This window comes from Ips typographus, linkage group LG3, assembly GCF_016097725.1.
Source record: "Ips typographus isolate SLU linkage group LG3, UJ_Ityp_2.0, whole genome shotgun sequence".
NCBI classification, from domain to species: domain Eukaryota; kingdom Metazoa; phylum Arthropoda; class Insecta; order Coleoptera; family Curculionidae; genus Ips; species Ips typographus.
This window is the reverse complement of record NC_138424.1, coordinates 586767-607456: the sequence shown is the minus strand read 5'-3', so window position 1 is coordinate 607456 and position 20690 is coordinate 586767. Positions and strand designations below refer to the sequence as shown.

General features: G+C 35.1%; 9 protein-coding genes and 1 long non-coding RNA gene across 12 annotated transcripts; 4 read left to right on the top strand and 6 right to left on the bottom strand.

Moving 5' to 3' along the window:
- Positions 1 to 80: 80 nt before the first annotated feature.
- On the bottom strand, positions 81 to 5508 carry Lnk (SH2B adapter-like protein Lnk). Of its 2 annotated transcripts, none has more exons than XM_081976323.1 (8): positions 5016 to 5508; positions 4699 to 4963; positions 2602 to 2768; positions 2375 to 2541; positions 2146 to 2321; positions 1906 to 2091; positions 1735 to 1848; positions 81 to 481 (listed from the first exon to the last, which is right to left on the bottom strand). In XM_081976323.1, the coding sequence occupies exons 1-8, from the start codon at positions 5345 to 5347 to the stop codon at positions 377 to 379; spliced, it is 1512 nt and encodes a 503-aa protein (XP_081832449.1). In that variant the 5' UTR covers positions 5348 to 5508; the 3' UTR covers positions 81 to 376. The 2 variants fall into 2 exon arrangements, with proteins under 2 accessions (XP_081832449.1, XP_081832448.1); XM_081976322.1 differs by having other exon boundaries at positions 1735 to 1854; positions 5016 to 5507.
- Positions 5509 to 6219: 711 nt separating this feature from the next.
- On the bottom strand, positions 6220 to 7333 carry LOC145726983 (uncharacterized). Its single transcript, XR_014177754.1, has 2 exons — positions 7195 to 7333; positions 6220 to 7143 (listed from the first exon to the last, which is right to left on the bottom strand). It is a non-coding gene; the product is annotated as an uncharacterized LOC145726983 (long non-coding RNA).
- LOC145726970 (uncharacterized) lies at positions 6400 to 10224 on the top strand. Its single transcript, XM_081976318.1, has 11 exons — positions 6400 to 6509; positions 6576 to 6713; positions 6776 to 6910; positions 6964 to 7360; positions 7421 to 7478; positions 7559 to 7761; positions 7813 to 7979; positions 8029 to 8417; positions 9537 to 9649; positions 9704 to 9840; positions 9897 to 10224. Exons 1-11 carry the CDS (start codon positions 6402 to 6404, stop codon positions 9969 to 9971), a joined length of 1920 nt encoding a protein of 639 aa, XP_081832444.1. The 5' UTR covers positions 6400 to 6401; the 3' UTR covers positions 9972 to 10224.
- On the bottom strand, positions 9673 to 10867 carry BORCS7 (BLOC-1 related complex subunit 7). Its single transcript, XM_081976334.1, has 3 exons — positions 10578 to 10867; positions 10320 to 10525; positions 9673 to 10170 (listed from the first exon to the last, which is right to left on the bottom strand). The coding sequence occupies exons 1-2, from the start codon at positions 10713 to 10715 to the stop codon at positions 10346 to 10348; spliced, it is 318 nt and encodes a 105-aa protein (XP_081832460.1). The 5' UTR covers positions 10716 to 10867; the 3' UTR covers positions 9673 to 10170; positions 10320 to 10345.
- A 121-nt stretch (positions 10868 to 10988) lies between these two features.
- Pex19 (peroxisomal biogenesis factor 19) lies at positions 10989 to 12681 on the top strand. The gene is made up of 7 exons (XM_081976328.1): positions 10989 to 11300; positions 11357 to 11449; positions 11507 to 11650; positions 11704 to 11790; positions 11847 to 11960; positions 12040 to 12281; positions 12333 to 12681. Exons 1-7 carry the CDS (start codon positions 11237 to 11239, stop codon positions 12468 to 12470), a joined length of 882 nt encoding a protein of 293 aa, XP_081832454.1. The 5' UTR covers positions 10989 to 11236; the 3' UTR covers positions 12471 to 12681.
- A 42-nt stretch (positions 12682 to 12723) lies between these two features.
- On the bottom strand, positions 12724 to 15359 carry SF2 (splicing factor 2). Of its 2 annotated transcripts, XR_014177753.1 has the most exons (6): positions 15083 to 15359; positions 14512 to 14734; positions 14315 to 14452; positions 13972 to 14136; positions 13246 to 13865; positions 12724 to 13084 (listed from the first exon to the last, which is right to left on the bottom strand). XR_014177753.1 is itself a non-coding variant. In XM_081976329.1 (5 exons), the coding sequence occupies exons 1-4, from the start codon at positions 15247 to 15249 to the stop codon at positions 13975 to 13977; spliced, it is 690 nt and encodes a 229-aa protein (XP_081832455.1). In that variant the 5' UTR covers positions 15250 to 15359; the 3' UTR covers positions 12724 to 13865; positions 13972 to 13974. The 2 variants fall into 2 exon arrangements, 1 of the variants encoding a protein (XP_081832455.1); XM_081976329.1 differs by having other exon boundaries at positions 12724 to 13865.
- Positions 15360 to 15713: 354 nt separating this feature from the next.
- Fibp (acidic fibroblast growth factor intracellular-binding protein) lies at positions 15714 to 17262 on the top strand. The gene is made up of 6 exons (XM_081976325.1): positions 15714 to 15910; positions 15967 to 16285; positions 16339 to 16501; positions 16587 to 16759; positions 16815 to 17066; positions 17122 to 17262. Exons 1-6 carry the CDS (start codon positions 15829 to 15831, stop codon positions 17204 to 17206), a joined length of 1074 nt encoding a protein of 357 aa, XP_081832451.1. The 5' UTR covers positions 15714 to 15828; the 3' UTR covers positions 17207 to 17262.
- On the bottom strand, positions 17234 to 18258 carry thoc7 (THO complex subunit 7). The gene is made up of 2 exons (XM_081976330.1): positions 18103 to 18258; positions 17234 to 17908 (listed from the first exon to the last, which is right to left on the bottom strand). Exons 1-2 carry the CDS (start codon positions 18110 to 18112, stop codon positions 17310 to 17312), a joined length of 609 nt encoding a protein of 202 aa, XP_081832456.1. The 5' UTR covers positions 18113 to 18258; the 3' UTR covers positions 17234 to 17309.
- Positions 18259 to 18321: 63 nt separating this feature from the next.
- On the top strand, positions 18322 to 18983 carry Polr2K (DNA-directed RNA polymerases I, II, and III subunit Rpb12). The gene is made up of 3 exons (XM_081976335.1): positions 18322 to 18531; positions 18623 to 18715; positions 18799 to 18983. The coding sequence occupies exons 1-3, from the start codon at positions 18468 to 18470 to the stop codon at positions 18819 to 18821; spliced, it is 180 nt and encodes a 59-aa protein (XP_081832461.1). The 5' UTR covers positions 18322 to 18467; the 3' UTR covers positions 18822 to 18983.
- On the bottom strand, positions 18971 to 20447 carry Pex12 (peroxisomal biogenesis factor 12). Its single transcript, XM_081976326.1, has 6 exons — positions 20085 to 20447; positions 19849 to 20030; positions 19584 to 19795; positions 19383 to 19530; positions 19236 to 19327; positions 18971 to 19184 (listed from the first exon to the last, which is right to left on the bottom strand). Exons 1-6 carry the CDS (start codon positions 20311 to 20313, stop codon positions 19070 to 19072), a joined length of 978 nt encoding a protein of 325 aa, XP_081832452.1. The 5' UTR covers positions 20314 to 20447; the 3' UTR covers positions 18971 to 19069.
- Between the last annotated feature and the right edge of the window lie 243 nt (positions 20448 to 20690).

Sequence of the window (20690 nt, the reverse complement as noted above, 5' to 3'; positions counted from 1 at the left end):
AAAACTGTCAGAGAGTGTTTTTGCTGAGTACTTGAATGTAAAACTTTTAAGTGTTTTTGATGATTGAAGACAAAAACAAATTGAAATCACAAATGTGAAATGTATATTACAAAATACATTAATCTAGAATAATAACCAAGTACATGTAAATAACAATAAATGTAGTCAGTTGGCATAAAAGTAGGAACTAGCACAAAAATCAATAATTTGTCTTAGTTATACTATTTTCAGATGTACGACAGTTTAATAAACATACAATAATGCTTAAATGGAATGTTTTAGTCTCCTGAAACATTGAAAAAAATTGGTAGTCCCCTTTTAAAAATACAAATATTTTGATTTGATGACCACCAGCGGTATGCGACTATTTTGTCTCTTAAACAAAACTGTATTGGTTTTCCACAGCTCGATTGGGCGTTTCATTTGGGGTCTCCGTCGTAACAGTTTCCTGCGTCCGGACGCTACCGCTGTGCGCCACCACCTGTAAAAAAGTCCTTAAAAAAACGGGATTTCGGTCGGTGTGTATAATCAAGAAGAAAAATAAAACAAAAAAGCCAAAAATTTTGAATACTTTTATATTTACACTACTTAAAAAATAAATTAGTAACGTTCACAAAACAATCTACCAAATCCAAAAAGTTATACTATTATTAACGTAAAAAATACTTATTTTCAAGTTTGGATTTTAAAGTGGATGAATTAAAAAAAATATTGTCTTCTTTCAAGTGTGGCTTAATATCAAGATTGCTATAATATCAAAAAGTAGAGTTTTTAAACACTTAAAAAAAGAAAAATAAGCGAATTTTGTATAATAACTTAAAAATTGCACTTTCGTTTGTACCTAAACCTACACGACCCTTATAAGCAACAAAAGAGCAGGTTTTTAACACTTTTTTGTGCGATTTAAGGTTCAATACTATAAAATGTCTGGTTCAATAGGGAAGTTTCAATTTTTATTCCAAATTGAACCAGAACTTATTTACAAAAAAAAATGGTACGATGTTTAGCGGCTAATGGATGTTGTAGACCTTGAAAATGTATCAGGCTTTTGTTTGTGATTGGTCAAGCAGCTTTTAGCTTGCTGCTTTTTCTAGACCAATCACAAACCACGTGATGTACTGAAAGTCACACAAATGCTGCCTATGTGGACTTTGTTAATGTCAAACTTGTCAAGCCTTTTCTAATTTAGTGTGAAGTTTGGGTATAGATATTTTTTATACTTTTCCATAAAACTTAAAAAGGACATAAACATTTTTGTTACTAAACCTTCCTGATTGTTCTCACAATAATTTCCAACACTGCCATTACACATTTTTATGTCTCATATTATACTCCATGTTGTAAGTTTTTTTTAAACCAACCAACCTGACACAGTTTGAAGGTCACAAGTATGCTAATAAAATAAAAAATAACAAAATAAACAGAAATAGAAAAACATCAAAATGATACAAAAAATGTGAGATTCAAAAAAAATTTCAACTTAAAAAAACTAGATGAGGTATAGAGAGTTGTTGCTTGAACAACAAAAGAATACAAAAAAAAACACCTACACTAAAGCAAATTAAAGCTTTTACAGTGATTCAGACATATAAATAGAAAACACACAATATCATCCAGTCACAAAAAAGGCACACAGAAATTAACTAAAATTGTTTATAAAAAGATTCGTTCTTAAAATCTCTTTCGTTCTGTCTTGCATACATTTACAACCACAGCGTCTAACATCTATCTCACTTGTCTGACTTCCGGTACGGGCAGTGGCGCTCTCCTTGTCGCACCCGTTGACTCTACTCCGTTTGGAACAGTCGCGCTGTTTGGGGACGGTACGTTGCTCCTCGTGGACGAATGCTGAAGCTGAAACAATTAATTTAATTGTATTTAAAACAAATAAATAGTATTATTCACCTGTTGACGGGCGTTTGAATTTAAAATGTAGTCAGTTAGCGTAACGTCTGAATTTCCTCCGCTTTCCAAAGGAATGGGATGAGTGCGGAAGTTTTCCAACATTTCGTAAATTGAGGCGAACCAATAGTGCTGCAGTCTGCACTGTCCGTTCTCGTTTATTGTCATTCTAAGGTGTTTTGCCCTACCCTGTACAAAAAAAAACGGTAAACAAGCTGAAATAGGGGAAACGGTGAAAACAACCTGAAAGTTGAAAGTCAAAACAAACTCCCCGGTTCGAGTTTCGCTCTGTCTGACCAAAAACCGTCCATGTCCAGCTGCGCCATCGTGCAACACTTGATGAGTTGCCTCGGATCTAGGCAACATACCATGGAACCACAATTCCTTTTTTAGGGTCTGCCCTATATCGGATTCCACGTCTGCGCAATAATAAATAAACGTTTGCATTTGCTTCATGAATTTTTAAACTCACTATGACCCTCAGCACTAGGACAAATATCAAAATTGGAATTCGAGGACAGCCTCTCTATTCCCCGACCAACACCCGTGTGCCTTGGCGGCAAATCAGGGGCGTTACTTTGATAATCAATGTTGCTGAAATTTTGCTCGCTAGTACTAGATCCTAAGCGCATACAGTATCTGGAATATCAACACTCAGTAAATCTTAATTGATGTGTCAACATTGTACAGTTTGGCTACCTTATAGTGGCCAACCATGACCTCATATCGTCAGTGTCATGAGCCTCAATGACGAATTCCATGTTGTTACTGACTTTTAGGACAAAAGTATTTTCATGGTCGGGCATTTCTAAAGCGGTAGTTTCACGCGCTTCGGTTATAAGGGCACAGAACACTCCACTACGAGGCTGTAATCAATAAAGTTTAAATTTTAAGTGGTTTTTAGAATTACTTTAATATTTACTTCCTAAATTTGGTATTGCCAAAGTCCACATGTGCAGTATTTTCATAAATTGCAGCACTGTTTGTAATTGGTCAAGAAAAAGCAGCAAGCTGAAAATTGCTTTTCTTGACCAATTACAAACTACCCATCATTCTGGGATTTATGCAAGACTTACCATAACAACATAGGCATTATTTTACCCGCTAGTAGTTATTAGGAACAGCTAGTAAAAAGAATGTAGGAATTCATTACTTGGGAATTGGCAGCTTTACTAAGAATTTAGTAGGGAATTATAGGCATTGCTGGAGAATTAGTGAGCATTGTTAGGAAACTAGTAGGCATTACTCGACATTAAAATCAACCAATCAACTTTTATATGTCGATGGAAAGCTTGTTTCATTGGCTATCAATTGACATAAAAAGCTTATACACACTGTTGCAAATAAGACTGTTATTTACGGTATAAATGACAGGGTACACCAGAAACACTTTTTGACTGTTAAAAGGCTAATTTGACCCTGGAAAACTAGGAAAAACACGGTAATGTGTCCTACAAGACCTACCGCAACGTAATAACTAAAAATTCCTTGAAAAACTTTTTGCAAATCACAATTTTTAGCAGTATTAGCTTTTTTAGTTTTGCATTAGCTTGGCCACTGCAAGCAAAAATCGAACTTAATGTTTTTTCTGGACAATTTTGCTAGGGCCCTGGATTTAACAATCCTTATGAAAGGTTTGTGCCCAATATCAGAGCCGCACCTGCTCGATTTAAAAAAATTAGAATGGTAACAGCCAAGAAAAACATTCAGCCAACTTGGGAGCCCTCTGGGGACCAAACGGAGTTACCTATCAACACAAGCGGCCATATTTTTTGGAAAGACCGTTTTATTGGCTATTCCATTGTCATATCAAAGTCTAGTCTAGTCAATTCTTATCAGTTTTAAGTATGAATTTTCAAATAATGACCTTTTCCCAGTTATTTTGCACTTGATCTGTCACATTCAAATCTCAACTTAGCTTAAATGGACTTAAAGTTGAAGTCAGGGAAACAGCCATAAATGACCTAATACAAACTTACCTTAACTTTGAACAGGAAATCAGAATAAAATCATAAAAATAGGGGACATTTCATTTGAAAACCTAGACTTTCTGTCCCTTTTTAGAACTTTTTGATCTCCCTGTATTTTAGATGTTTTTTCTCCAGTTGTGGTAATTTTAAAAAATAATGGGTATTGCTCGGTATTATTAGGAATTAGTAACCATTACAAAGAATTATTGGAAATTAGTGTGTAATATTATTGGAATATTAAAAATGTTTCCCCTTGTACAAATGTTACTGGTTAGGCTGGATTTAACCAACTTCTTGCTAATTCTGTCCTTAATTAATATAAGCATTAAGAAAAGACTGACAACCTGTATACCTAACTATAATAGGGTTTTAACTCTTTAGAGATTAATAATTAACAATCAGTAATAACAAATTAAAAACAATGAAGTAGGATAAACTTGGCCAAGTGTCACAAAAAAATCAAAATAAATCCAGTTTAATTACTAATTACTATGTTTATTTCACTAATGCAATCCTGATTAACTTAGGATTATCCTCAATAAGAGAATTGTAAAGCCTGAAATACACAAACATTTGCAATGAACCTTTCATCCAGATCAGAATTCTTAAAAATCAACCCTTCAAATCAACAATAGTTTCAGGGCTTCTTTTCTTAAAAAAAAACTTTGAAAATTGGTGGTTAGGTTATGTTGGATTCAGATAGGATTTTCAAATCTTAATCTTATAAAATAAACATACCTGTCAAATATTAAGACCCATATCCAATCCCATTTTAATCTTAATCAGATTATAATTTGTTTCCCTGTTTTTCTTAAATATCACTTACTTTAGCATTTTTGGGTGGTGAATAAAACTCCAACATGTAACCCCCAGTGGCTTTGACCAGCTGCAAACGACACTTTTCCCATTTAGGAGGCCCTGAAGGCTGATCCAAACATTCAGGAGTGGAATAATTAACAATTCCCTCTTTCCGGCACTCAACCACTATTTTTGCCAGTTTTGTTTTGCTATTAGTGGCCGACGGCGAGTCATCTTCTGAGTGTTTGTGAAACAGGTCCTTGCTTTTTCTACTCAGCATTTTAAAGCTTAGTCTAAAATAATTTTTTCAAAACAAACTCTCTAGATAAACACAGAATTTCAAACCTTCTAAAAAAAGGTTTATGAGCCATTTTAGGGCTGCCATCCTCCACCTCGAAAGTGTCTTCAGCCAAAGGAGCAGTTCCACTACCATTGGCACACTTATTGGCCCCCAAATGTCGCTTATTAAAATCCCGTTCAAACTCCTCTGTGAAACATTCAATAAACTTTTTCATTAGATCTTTGTGATTGACGAAACTCTTGGCGCTCTCCGGCACGATCAAGTTTATGTAATTGTGACAACTTTTCGAAAAGTCCTGAGCTGCAGCCGCGGCATGTCTCTGGCAAAACTCGACCCACGCTTTTTCCGACACCAAATTTTCCGACGCGGTTGCCATTTCGAAACTCGTTTTAAATGCGTACGATCTGGAATCACATTGCTTTTTAAGAATCAGCTCGAGGTCAATTAAAATATTTATGCGTAGAGCCCAGGAATTAATATTGTTTTTTTATTGAAATCTCAACTATCCCACGCCATTACTACATTTGTTTTGACAGCGTTGTCATTTGACGTTTAAAGTGTATATGATAAAAGTTAACTGTATATGAAAGTCAACACAACAACATGTAAAGAAGAGAAGAAATATAGGACAATCCATATCCAGTGTTGCCGCTTTTCCAGTGATATGGCTTCTTGCAAATTTTAAACTATTGCAGTATACTGCATACCGTACAGAAAAAAATGGTTGGGTGAGGCTATTTTTTGCAATATTTATCTATTGTAAATATCGCGCAAACCAAAAAATGCACCTAAAAGAATATCTGGATTGTCAGGCAACTAGGCAACACTGTCGATCATTCCATTTTTCGTTTGACATCATGATTAACTTATGGCGATTTCGATTGGTAAGTTTAGTGCAAAACTAATGTATCTGTATCCTGCTCTATCAAATGTCATTGAAACAGTGTGGCAATACACTGGTGTTGCACTAAACATGCCAATCAAAAGGCCATTAAACGTTAACGGTTTTGATTTTATTTTATTCCAAAATTTTCCAAAATATAGATAAGAGATTGTATAGTGGGATGTGAATGTTCTAAAATCTCTCAAAAGCGTGAATACTAAATTTCGGTAAGTTTTTATTTTGGTTCTGTTTGAATGACAAATGTTTAGGATTTAGGTTAGGACTGTTTAGGAGAAGTTCAAATTTCAATTGCAAATTCAAACAAACGTTATCAAAATTGGAGAATGTGAATTAAAAAACCAAAATCAAAGCGGTTTATGTAATTAATTTTCCTATTTATACCTAAACTAGGCATAAAAGCTAATTTAATTCTATACTTATGAGTAAATTATAATAGGAAAACTGATTCAACCCAATCAGGTTGGTAATCATTTTTTCTACTTTTTTGTAATATTTTATTTGCACACTAAATAAAAATATTTTAGCTATGTCACTCAAAACAAATTGCCAAATATGCCAATCTTCTATTGGTAGTTCACTATCGGCAGAGAACCAAAGAAAATTACAGCATTGTTTAGAAGGGTTGCAATATACTGTAAGTTGTAATTTAAATTGTTTCTACTATAGCACATCTCAATTACAACCTGATATTTCTTTTTAGGAATTGAAAAGTGTAGTATGTTTGAAGTGTACTGGAGAATTTCATATTCTTAGTGATTTCAAAAGCATTTTTTCACAATTGGAGGCTGAGTTCCACCATTTAGTTGAAGATATTGCTAAACCTGTTAATTTTGACCAGGTATTTTAAACCTCTTAACTTCTGGTTCTTTTTTGGAGAATTTAAATTTCTTTTTTTTTGAGGTTCATCAAGTAGGCCCTTTAAAGAAAGTGTTCCGTAAGGCATGCAGAATTTGTTTTAAGGTTTCCAAAGATCAAAAGCTCCTCAAACATAATGATTCCTTCATCACATTGATAAGCCAGTGCTTACCAAACTGTGTAAGATTTATTTTTAGAAGGTTTGGTTTTATGCCTTTCCTAATTTTTTGCAGGATATAAACTTGACAATGGAAATATATTTATGTAAAATGTGTTACAAAAAAATCTGGCTCTTTAACATATTTCTGGCAAAAATTCTACCCAGCCAAAAACAAAGACTGAATAGTGCTATAACTGTGTATGAAGAAACAGGCAAAATAGGCAAACCATCAGCTGAATCCAGTTTCCCATACCTAAGAGCAAGTTTGCCAAATCAAACAATTAAAAAATATAATATAACTGACCTTAATGTTGCTTATAAATGTCCATGTTGTCCAGATCCAGTCAGTAATTTTGCTGATTTGTCCAAACACATAAAAAATCACCTTAGTCAGAAACAGTGTTGGAAATGTGGACGATTTTTTCACAGAATGCACATATTAACTAAACATTTCAAAAGTCACAGGATGAGTAAGTATACTTATGTTACTTATAAAAATTTGTTAGTTTATAAGTTAAAATCTATTTTAGTGTCCTACGAAATACTGACAAAAGTGAAAACACCTTGCAAAAATGAACTTGATTTCAGGTAAGTGACAAATTTTTCTTAAATTCAAAGAAAATGTGATTATCTCCTATACACTTTATAACAATGTAATTTGTATTAAGGAATGCATCTCATGAAATTACCGGACTATTTAAGTGTATAATTTGCGGCGAAATACGGTCAAATCTTCAATCTTTCCACGGTCACGTGCTATTCAGCCATATGGATAAAGTAGTCTCTCATTGTTCAAAATGCAGTCTAAAAGGTGCTTTTGAAACCTTGTTCGACGCTCAACTACATCTTGCTGAAGTTCATGAAATATATGGTAATTATCTTGACATTTATTTCAACTTGTTGTTACAAGGTTGTTTTATAGAATTGTTTGACATTTCTCTAATTTCACCTGTGAATACTGCAGTTTCCTGTTCTCAGATTGATAAATCTTTTTGTTGCGGCGACTGTTCAAGTTATTTCAAAGATATAAATGAACTGGACCAACATTCTTGCACGCCTAAGTCATCAAACAATAACCAGAGTATTCAAGTATGTAATCGAATTGGGGTTGAGCAATTTTTTTAATGTATTAGTAAAGAGTTCAACAGATGGCGCAACCGCTTACACATCCTTTTGTACTAACAAAGTGTTTGAATACAAAGATGAGTTTTCCAAACATACTTGTAAATTACCAGTCAGTACTACTAGCTTAGAACAGCTAGTACACCAAAGTAAGACATGGTCTTGTCCAAAGTGCCATATGGAGCTAGATACAGCAGCACAGGTGGACACTCATCAGTGTCCAAGTTGCATCATGGAAGAGGAGAAAATATGTCAACCAGTCAAGTTTCAATGTTATAATTGTCAAGTGGAGCTTGAGAGTCTTGAGGAGTTGCATCAGTGTGCAACAAATGAAGTACAAGAAGAATATTTGTATGAATTTTTACCAGAGAGTGGCTACAAAGAAACTAGTCATACTAGCATACAGTAAGTAGAATTTAACTTGCATATTAATTAATAGAGTCCGGATTTCTAGGAATTTTGCTTTTTGTAAATAATAAAAGCAACCAGCCTTTGACAAATGGGTGATTAATTTACAAATTTAATCTGACCAAATACCCCTCAAGTAGTTTAAAAAAATGTAAAAGCATTCCAAAACACTATAGAAGCTGCAAAAGCTTACAAAACAGCCTAGTGGGTTTCAAAAGCTTTTAGAACACTCTAAAAGCTTCCAAACGATCCTCAACTAGTCTAGAAGTTAGCACTTCTAGAGCAGTTTAAAAGCTTCCATAAGTTCCTACAACCCTTCATAAGTTTTCAAATGCTTTAAAAGCAGTCCAAAACCTTCAATGCTTTTTAAACTCTCCAGAAACTTTCCAAATGCTCTTAAAGTAGTCAAAAAAGATTTCAAAGTACTACAGAAACGCCAAAATGCTTCTAAAGCAGTCAAAGGCCTTCCAAAAGCTTTTAGAACAGTCTAGAAGCTCTCAAAACATTTCAAGACAGTCTAAAAGATTCCGTATGTTTCTAGAACTGCCTACAAGGTTTCAAAGGATTTAAACGCAGACCAGAACTTTCAATGCTCCTAAAATAGTCTAAAAAACTTTCAAAACACTACAGAAACTCCAAAATGAAAATCCTAAGCAGTCAAAAGCTTTCCAAAACAATCCAAATGCTCTTCAACTAATCTAGAAGCTCCCAAAAGCTTCAATATATTCTTGAAACTGTCCAAAAACCTTTCAAATACTCCTCAAGTAGTTTAAAAAGGTTTTAAAACACTATGGGAACTCCAAAATGCTTCCCAAGCAGTCTAACACCTTTCAAAATGGTCTAAAAGTTTTGAAATGTTCTTCAACTAGTCTAGAAACTCCCAAAAGATATCAAAACAGTCTAAAATCTTCCGTATGCTTCTAAAGCAGATTAAAAGCTTTAAAAACTTGAACTAAAAAAAGTAAAAAAATTTGCATCTCTGAAAGAGTTTTGTGCTTTTTTGAGGAAAATAATTTTGCTTTTTAAGCGCTTATTTTCACGATTTTAGTGCTTTTTAATCCTGACTCTATTAATTAATAATCTTTAGAAAATTGTTTACACTGTAACTTATTTCAGAAATTCAAATGAGTTAAATCAAACTGTCCAGCAACAACCAGGTACTCTAGTATCCCAAGCTTATGAGTCTGACCCATCAAACAGGATCTGTTATATTGAACGGGTAGAAGGAGGTAATAATAGTAATAATTCCTACTGAACTCTTAACTTAAAATTGTTTATTTAAGGATATACTCAAGAACATAATGTTTACCTACAAATTAATTTGCAACAATCACCTTATAAAGCACCAAGCCCAATAACTCACAATTTTCAAAAAAACATGAGTCAAGATCAGTATAAGAATGAGGAACCCTATCAAAAGGTAAAATTGATAAAATCCAACTAGCAAACATTGTTTTTTTGAACAATTTGTTTCAGAGGAAAAAACGCAAATATAAATATAGCAAATGTAAAAACAACTGCATTGTGGTGTTGGATGATGATGATGATTGATGTAATAATTTTTGTATTAAGCTTTAGTGATTGTTCCATAATCTAATGGCGTAACTAATGTATCTGTATCCTGCTCTATCAAATGTCAATGAAACAGTGTGGCAATACATTTGTTTAGCACTAAACAAGCCAATCAAAAACGCCATTATATTTTCGCATGACAGCTTCTTTAAATCTGAACTGCTGGATGAAGTTTATTCTAAAAAGTTTGATTAATATACATACAATAACACTATTAAATTGAAAATAATAATATCTTAGTAATGAAGCATTTGCCCACCTTGTATAGGTTAAGTTCTTGTTCACTTCAATGGCTCTACCCCCATATTCCCTATCAATCCGACTTACCCAGAGTAAGTCTATACATCCTCTAATCATCTCTGCATTGCCTGCACTTGCTCCTTGACTTCTTCCAACTGTGCTGCCCTCCTTTGCAAAGCTTCCTGTTGCACACCAAGGTGAGCACATAGCAGTTGCAGACGCTTCAAATTGTTTTCAGAGTTTTCAATGGCTATTTCCTGCGATGCAAAATTGCGTGCCGAATGCATCAAAATCTAGAGATTAGTTTGTGTTTACAGGCAATTATTATTAAAAGGAGTTGCATACTTCCTGACTTTTTGATCCCCTGGCGATTTGTCTAGCTACGGCTGCTACATTGTTTACGTTGACCTGTACACGGTCAGCTAGACGAGTTTTTGAGTCTTGGAATAGCGAACGAGCTGAAGTGCTACTAGCCGATGCCATTGTAGGTTTTCAAATAAGAAAATTATTTATAATTTTTGGTTTGGAAAAAAAATTGTAAAACTTGTAAACACACAAAAGTTAGGTTAGAGTAAAGTCTGTCAACCTGTGTAAAATGACAAGCAAATGCCATGGTTGTTTGTTCTTTGTTTATGGTAAAGTACAAAAAGAGATAGAAATATGAGTTTGCCTTAAAAGTGACGTTTGACCTCCGCCAGTTATGTATGTCACATTCACGTCACATTAATCAAATTTTGTGAGCTCATCAAATCAAACTATAAATTAAAATCCACACATCTCCTGCCTTGGTGCCACTTATTTCCACCTATTTTTATGTCTAGAGGTAATTACGTCATATTCTTTACGGAAAAAAACACCTAAAGGTTCAGATTTCACCGGTGTTAAATATCAGTGTTGTCCCCAATCAGTTTCCAAGTTTACCCTATTACGCAATAATGCCCCAATAGGCTAATAGTCTATTCCAATATCAATTTCCAGTTATAGTGTGAATTTTAATTTAAAATATGAGTGACCAGGAGAAGCCCCCTCAAAAGAATGAAGACAAGGAATTGGCGGACCTTTTAGACAGTAAGCTATAAAACAATTTAGCCTGAATTACTTACACAATAAGAGCTTCAATTTAGGTGCTTTACAAGACTTTAGTAATAATTCCAAAAGTGCCAAACCAGCCGCTGAAAAAAGTGAGCTCGAAGAGCAGAGTGCTACAACAGACACAGGTTAATTTATTTCACTTTTTTTACCACTCAATACTGAATAAAACTTGTATTGTCCAGAAGTTTCTCAAGAATGGTCTGCGGAATTTGTGCAACAAGCTGCAGCGCAGTTTGAAGAAAACTTTGCGCGGCTTTTAACAGGCGGCGATCCCAGCACTGAAGTTACCCAAGATGTTGTTCAAGAAAAGTTAAAACAAATGGCAGGTATTCTGTTGACAACCTGCTTATGTGCAACTTTTACATTTTGGGGCCCTTAGATGCTGCCCAGCAAGTGTTGAACAACCCAACAGATTTGTCAGATCAGTCGGTGGACTTTGCTGCCAGTATATCTCAAGCAATTTCTGGTAATTTTTAAAATATGATAATTCTGATGATTTAGTAATAACAATGGTTTTATAAGGTTTAAACCAGGGTCAAGAGCATCTTAAGGCTCCTTTCAATGAGGATGACTTGATGAAAATGTTTGGAGCTGCTGGTGCTGGTCAGGATGGAGATATTTTACCTTTTATGCAAGGTAAGCATGGTGATTGACTCCCCACTGCAAAACAAAACGTGCAAAATGAGTTTCAAAAGTAATTAAATATTGAATACAGGTATGATGCAAGGACTGTTATCCAAAGAGGTGTTAGGTCCAAGTCTGCAAGATTTCGTCGAAAAACTGCCAGCCTACTTAGAAAAAAACAAAGACACTTTACCGAAAGAAGAGGTGGAACGTTATGAAAACCAGAAAAAACTGATGGAAGAAGTGCTTGAAGAATTGAATCAAGAAAAGGATGACGACAGTTTGGAAGTTAAAAAAGACCGTTTTTCCAAAGTGTTGGCGTTGATGCAAAAAGTGAGTTTGTTGCTTTTGTATTTGTCCCTTTGATTCACCCTTAAATTACAGTTGCAAGACTACGGACAACCTCCTGCCGAGTTAGTTGGAGATGTGGACACACCTTTTGGGTTTGACGCTTCTGGTAATCCAAGCGCTCTGCCCACCAATCCAGACCCTTCGGCTAATCAAGAGTGTAGCATTATGTGATTTTTATTTTCCCGGTTCGTGTTTCTGATTAGGTTATTATTTATGTCAATTCTTGGCAATATTCAAAGTATGGAGTTACTAGAGCTTGGGTGAACGGCCGCATTTACGCCAGCATTATTTATCTCCCTTGTTAATTGTGTCTATTTAAATGTTTTTATTAAGTTAGGCTGTTTTGGCTGTGGTTTTGATTAAATGCAGTGTCGGGCCTTTACTTTACTCTCACTTACTATAGGATTTAAAGAAACACCTTGAACCCTATTAAAAAATTATTTATTGACTATATCTATGTAATAAGAGACACAATAGTCATGCAGAAAAATTACACTCTAAAGATTTATGGAAAATCGGGAGGGGGTTAATTTACAATACCGAAAAAAAAACACAGAAAAAGGAAAATACCTGTCTCAGAACGACCTTCCGAGAATCCTGTCCTTTAACAACCTCGAAATCCTTTCGAAGCATCCCAGACAAGGCCTCCCGGACCTTTCCAAGACTATCGAAACAACTCGAGACCAAATCGCTTAATTGAAATCCAAGATATAAATTCCTATCCGAGAATCCGTTTAAAAATCCGACAGTTTCCCTCAAAATCCTAAGCTTTCCAGATTTCAGACCTGGGATAAAACACGTGTCCGTTGATTATCTTTGGTAAATAACAGTACGGTAAACATAAGTCTCAATTTTGTTTGGTTTTTCAGAATAGTTTAAGCCGCATTTTTAAGGCAAGATTAGAGCAAGAAGTGGGGGTTATGCTGTTATTTTTTTCTGTATTTACCCTTTTAAGTCCGGATTGATCCTAGGATCCTTCGTTTTTTAACTGTGTCCTTGCGCGTGCGTTAATCCTTCCTTGGAATCCAAAATTTTGAGAAAATCCCCTTCCCAAAAATGAAATATTTCAATTGTTGTTTTTTTCGCACTTTCAAGCGCAGTTTGACAACAACCATTGTTACATTTCACTTTTTTTCGTATTTTAATTTAATTAAGAAAATCCCCCAAAAATATCCCAGCTAAGATCCTCGGAATCCTCAGTGAAGTTCCCTTTTCCAAATCCTTACACATCCGTTAATATATGTTCCAGTATTTTCCTTTTTTAATCCAACGACGTCCGACATTGAAAAACAAAATACAGAATTAGCCATTTTGTTGTGTGTGTTTGTACAAAGTAACAATTTTTCTCAGTCACAGCCAGCCTGGAGGCACTTGAACTTTCAAAAATCAATAAGTTGCCGTCCAGGCCGTTGCGATTCACATTAAAACAATCTTACATATACAATTATTGTAAATTACGTCAAATTAAAAAAAAAAGAGAAAGTAGTCACTCTAAACCTAGCAACATGAAGAGCAAAAGCGTTATGTTATGATCAGAACCAAAAACTCTCTTCCCAAAAGGTAAACCTAGAAAAAACACAAAAAAACTAAAAATTTCCGCACTATTTCCTTATAGCATGCAAAAAAAATACCCTGAGTGTATACACTTTTTTATAATACCATAAGAACTTACTGATTAAGATCGTGATCTGCTCCTTGAGTAACTCCTCTTCACAGGACTGTAAGTTGGTGATCCACGTCTTCTGGGTGAAAACGAACGGGATCTTGACCGCCCTCCAGATCGACGACTGTCACTGCCTCCACGATCTTCCTTCACTCGAATATAAGCTACCTCACCCTGAAACAATTCAGTGTTTGCCAACCCTTTAATGATGATATCTGTATTTGCCCCAAAAACGTTTTAAAAAAGTTGCCAGATTTCACTAAAATTTCCCTAAAGTTTTACCTTAATTCTCATACTTTTTTACCCAAATGTGTGACAGACCTGGCAACACCGTTAAACATCCTGAACCCACCTCATGAGACCTAAACCGCGAATCGTCCAGTTTCTTAATAGCATACTTCATGTCCTCGTACCGCAAAAACTCCACCACTCCAGAGCCGTCCTTAAAGGCGTCGGCAAAACAAACATCACCAGCCTCCCTCATGTGATCCTGCCAATGTGAGGTGTATTAAAATGATAAATGAGAAATTTAATAGTAAAAAAAAAAACCTTCAAATCTTGCCAAGAGCCGCTAGGTGGCAGTCCTGTCACCAGCACTCTGTACTGGCTGCGTCTAGCTGGAGGTCCCCGGTTACCTCGTCCGCGACTACTGCCCCTAAAACTGCTTCCCCCGCGGCTACTTCCGCTGCCGCCCCCTCGCGGAAACTCCACCCTAAGGCGATATCCGTCGTAGTCGTAACCGTCTCTTGCGTGTACAGCATCTTCAGCATCTCTAATTAATCAAAAGTTGTTAGATATATTACAGAAAGCTTTACCTAATCATTACATTTACATTAAAGTTTAAGGAAATGTTAACTTAAATTTGAAGGTTACAGGAGATAAACCAATCAAGTTTTTGACAAAATTTAGTTGTATTCAGTGAATGATATTGAAGCAACCTTTGTATTACCAACTTGACTTTGAACTCTTTCCCCTTACAAAATAAAGGCTTCACTAACCTTCATACAATACAAACATACACATTTAGTAATTGCAAACAATGGTGCAAAAACTAAAATTTCTCTACTGTAAAGGGTCCACCATTTTTATGCTACATTAACTTATTGATTTAAGGACTTACCTGGGATCCTCAAACTCCACAAAGGCAAAGGGGGGTCCGCGTCTATTCTTCAAGTCCACAAATGTGACTTTGCCGAACTTGTAAAACAAGTCTTGGATGTCCTTTGTGCGAATGTCTGGTGGAAGATTACCCACGTAGATACGGCAATCGTTTCGGCTACTCGACATGACTAATTAAAACACGGGAAAAGAGGAAAAACCTGTAAAAAAGCACGAGAACAACAAAAATGGTGGCGAAAGCCAAATTGCCGAATGAGTCTGACAATTCTGACATTAATCAAAAAAGAAAATGGTGGAGTGGGGTGAACGGAAATGGCTGCTCCTGTCAGATGGCGCTGCATGCAGCAAAAAGTTGTAGATTAAAAAACATGAAGCAAAGGAAGTTTAAAAAGTAGTATATTTTAATGTCGAATTTTTAAATAAAGTATTTTAATAAATTAATCCATTAATAATTTAATGACAATTTGTCACTGCAGTGGCACGTGATCAGACCTTAGCCTGTGATTTGCTTGCTACAGCTGACGTCACGTAATGACAACTGATGACGTACGACGAATAATGTTTTCTTCTTTTTTAATTTTTACGGCTTTTAGCGGCCTGGAACATCCACCATCTACCAGCTGACTGAGGATAAGAGAATTTTATCAAAACAAAAAAAAAGTAAACAAACATACAAAAATACCAAAAAAAACGGGGAATATGGAATGTATATTTTAGTGTAATTTCAATTTAATTAAGGAAATCATTATGACTGAAGTTGATGTGTTTATAAGCAACTTCACATTTGTAGACCCAGAAATTTACCAATTATGGATTGAGGGCCACACTGGTAGGTTTAGCTTTTGCTCTCGCAACTAATATAACAGTTGTACCATTGAATTGCAGCCAGCGAGGCTGTGGCCATTTTAGACAAAAAAGGACTGGGCAAACAAACTGGGGCTTCACTTGAATTGATAGCAAGTGATGTACTTGACCACTATCGCACCTATTCACTTTTGGAAAAGTTGCTGAGCTACCCAATTCAGTTACAAGAACAATCGGCCTTTCAAATCGAACCGGAAACCCGACAATTCCTAATCGAACGCTATTATGAGTTTGATGATGATGTGGTCAGGGAATTGTTGGGAAAAAAGTTGAGTTCTAAAAACAGGAAAGATTTGGATGAAGTGTCTGACAAGACTGGAAAATCACTAAAAGCCTGCAGGTCTTTAGCTGCTAGAATCAGTTTTTCACCAATTTAGTTGGATTTGTTTTTAGAAGGCAATTTGACAATATAAAACGGGTGTACAAAGCTGTTGAAGAGACTCCTGGCTCTATAGTAGACAATATCAAACAATCCTTTTATTTATCGGATGAGTTAGCCAAGCAGTATGCCTGTATAGTGTTTTTGGCTGCAATTAGATTTGAAACATCAAAAAAGGTGAGCAAAAGTGAGGTTATTTGACAGTAAGTCAAGTGACGTCACTTGTATGCCTAGTGAGCTAACTCCTATTTAATATGAACAGAAACTCAGTTCTATGACGTTTCCGGCATGGAAAAAATGTTGCGAAGCCATAATGACCCATTGGACTTACAAAATTGTGGGACCAGAGTACTATGACACTGAAATGGACAAAGAATTTCTGTTAGAATTGCGCGAATTGAAAGTTTTACTGGACAGGGAAAAAGAGCACAAACAGTCTGTTATTTCATACATTTATTGTCAGACTTGAATATATCTTTACGATTTATAGACTGGTGTGCATAAACTTGAAGCCAAAACTGTTACAAAAAAGCTTTATAGAGCTGGATAGCAATTTTCGCAAGTACACGGGTGCGATAATAGCGCTCGCCTCTACTTTACACAGATCGAGGGACATGAAAAATTTGTTTGTTGAGCTGTCACAGATTCTAGATTTGTTCAAAACTGGTAATTGGACTTCTCACGATTTGCAACAGTTTTTCAATGCTTACAACAGTTGCGCGTTGGAACTTGACGTCATAAGGTGAGTTTAGTTCATTTCATACTCATACATAACAAAGGAATAATGGTATTTTTAGAAACGATCAGGGACTAAAAACTTCCTGGGAAAAGTACATGAAAGTGTTGGAGGTTTGTTTGGTTGTCATGTATGCCACTCCCTAGTTGATTTGTTTAATTTAAGTAATAAACTTGTAAATACAAAATGTTTATTAAATTAACCAGTGGGATTTTTGATTATAAAAAAACCTACATTACTTATTCTAAATTACTCAGACATTGGTTCAGGATGAGAGCTTTCATTCTCTTTATCTACTTTATCATTTTTTGATTCACTCAACAACTTGGCTAAAGAATTTGCTGAAGTTGAAAGAACATGAAACTGTTTTCTTCGCGTATCCAACTCCTCATCCAACAACCTCTTCTCTTCAGCTAACTGGGCCAACTCTTCCTTCAGTGACTGCAGTCTTCTATTAGTTTCAGCACGCGGAGGCTCATTTTCAATGGCCTTGGCCAGCAAATCATACAGAATCCTGTTTTGTTTAATAGTCTTGGCCTTTTCTAAATTGGTTTTCTGGGTGGCAATTTCTTCCTTTTTCTGCGCGATGTTTTGCTCCATTTCCGCATGTAAATTGGTGTAGCTCTCCAGCTGTTTTTTGTTTTGTCTGTGAACTAAATCAGACCGTCTGCGCGAGTGTTCCACCAGAGCCATTTGGGCTGTTATTTTGTCGTAAACTGCCAGACATTCTTCTGGAGTTTCGTCGGAGGTGTTGATCCATTTTGCTAGCATTTTAGCCATGACGTTCAAACGTCTGTCTTCTCCTGTCCCATCTCCGTCAAAAGTGAGTCGTCTTTTAATTACATCCTCTGTAAATATCATCAGTACATATTAAAGTGAGATCATTTAATAAAAAAATATGCAAAACGTTGAAAGGTTACCAATTACAGTTCTCTAATGAGGGTGAAATAACACAAATTTGCCAATTTTGTCTGACAAAGAAAAACTCACAGTAGTTGTACTGTTTCTGCTACAATAGTATAATAAGCAAATGTATTCTTACCTTCTGTCATTTTTACAGGATGATTGAGTGTTATTATTTTGTTCCCAAAAATCTTCACAAAAGTAAACTTTAAACAGTTTAAAAAAATAAATAAAAAAGCTAGTACTGTTTACTCTTTACTCACTGGTAAGAGTTAGGTTATGTTATGATCCATAAAAAGTATGGTTATGTTTTCTTAGATCTCTTCTTCTTTCGTACTATTATATCATAACCTCATTTCTTTCTTTGTGTGTACTGTGTAGTGTATTTATATTTAATGTTTTTATTTTGAATTTTGATAGAGAACAAGAATTAACTGTTTCTTAAATTTTGTACAGATTTAACTAACGTTAAAAACTTAATTTATACCGTACAATCAATACATAATGTCGGAAGGTTCGAGTAAAGACACGACCTCCATGAAAACTCCCATGGTTTACATCTGTGGAGGTAAGTTCAAAAAACGTGTTTTTGTTGGTTAATTGTGGGATACAGCCTTGTAGCCTGTTTTATCCGGACCTTAATTGATCTGCTTTACTAGAATGCCACAACGAGAACGAAATCCGGCCTAGAGATCCGATCCGTTGTCGGGAGTGTGGTTATCGTATTATGTACAAGAAGAGAACCAAAAGATGTATCCTTTTTTAGTGTACTTCACATTTTCATAGTTTACTTACTAAAATGCATGATGAATGTGTCCTTAACTTATTTTTACAGTGGTGGTATTTGATGCCAGATAAACTACACCTAGTTGGGATAACCAAACCTAGATTTTAAAGGAGACCACTATGAAGTACTTCTATTTATTGGAAATACTTTTTAATTTTTATATAGTTGCTTATCTTCTATTTCTGTGGTTAGTAGATTACTGTAAAGAAATGAAATACACTTTCTTTGGATAAGTTTTTCTTAACTGCTACTATTTAATAATAAAATTTTTCAAATTACACAACTTCCCAACAACCAATTAATGCAAGCTTAACCATATCTAACTATCCGTGAACAGCCTGACTATGTCCAAAGGCCTGGCTGGCAGTCCAGTTACTGGACATTTGTAAAACTCATTCAAATACCCTAAAATGCAAGAGAAGCAAAAAATGTACCTGAAAAATTCAATAAACTCAAAAATGAAGACAGCATTTATTACACTTTACCCTGACACTGGCAAAACAACTGGTACAGTCCAGGAATTAAAGCAGAGTGGACATTTGCCTTTACGGGCATCAGCCGCAACAGCGTTTTCCTTCTAAAACCCAGAACAAAATAAAACTTGCCATTAAAACTCAATTTCATCAACTCACTATTGGTGGTTGTACTTTTGGTAGGTCAGTGAGATTAAAATCAGGTTTTTGCACTGACCAGGTTTGTAAAAATTGCATAAAAAACGCTGTCGTTTCCAGGACAGTGCTGACGGCAGAGCGTAGCAAAGAAAAATTTAAATCAGACAACCTAAAAGGACTTTTTAATAGATTTAACATTATTTAATTAAAGGAATATATTGCCTTAAATTGCCTCTGAACAGTAAACTCCAGAAAGTGTGGTTTTCCTCATTTGAGTAGGTTAATTTAAGATCCAGTAGTTTCAAAATTGGCAACTGAAACTCAGTTTTGTTTGACATATACTGAAGGTAGTGGTTTAAGTTTATTAAGGTCCAAATTACTTCAATGGTTGCATAAGTGTGGATTACTAACTTTTTTCTTCTACCTTCAAAGTCCTGTGTTAATTAGTAGTTTTATTAGATGTCTGTTAGTGGATAATTAAATCTACTTTTCTTAAATATCCTTCAGCTTCCTCAATCCGGTACATTTGGACTTTGTCATCAATTTTCCGTTTAAAATATGGCAATACCACTAAGAAAATTAAGGACAGCTCTTTTTCTCTAGGTGTCAGAGCTTTTCCATTCAATAGAAGACGTTTTAACCCATAAAAATTTTCCGAAAATGACGAGTCTAGGCATAAACTTAATTAAAATCAAAATAGTAAGGTTTTGAAATTCAGTTTACCATAATACTTGAGGTAGTACAACTCAAGTAAACCATTAACAACCAGGAAGGTTTCGTCATAGTACAAGTTTAAAAAACCAAATTTCTGAGGAAAGTTTGAGGATAGGAATAGGGCCACTTTTTGCAGGGCAGGATACAGGGTGTCATTTAGGGATTTTTGGGCTAGCAATTCAAAAATTGATGGTTTATTTTGAAGGGTTTGGGTGAAATTGGCTGCGTTTTCAACCATTTTTGAGAATAAACTGTCTAGTTTATAGTTGCATAGTAGAAAATATAGTTAAAGCTCTAATTTGCAAAAAAAAAAACTGAAAACATTTAGAAAATAATAAACACTTAACATAAGACATAACCATACTTTCTCTACTACTCTACTTCATTTTTTCATAGATTGGCAGTTTGTACTCAAGCTGACCTTCACAAAAAAAAATCTGCTGAGTTTACGCTTACAAAACCAAAAATAAAATAAAACAATATTTAGAGGCTTGTCTCTGATTTAGTAGTGACGTATTGAGAGTTAAAGGAAAACAATATTGAATACTTTACCTGTAGGAGTACTAATAAGATAAGTGTGATAAAGAAATTTCTTTTTTTATACCCTTACAATAG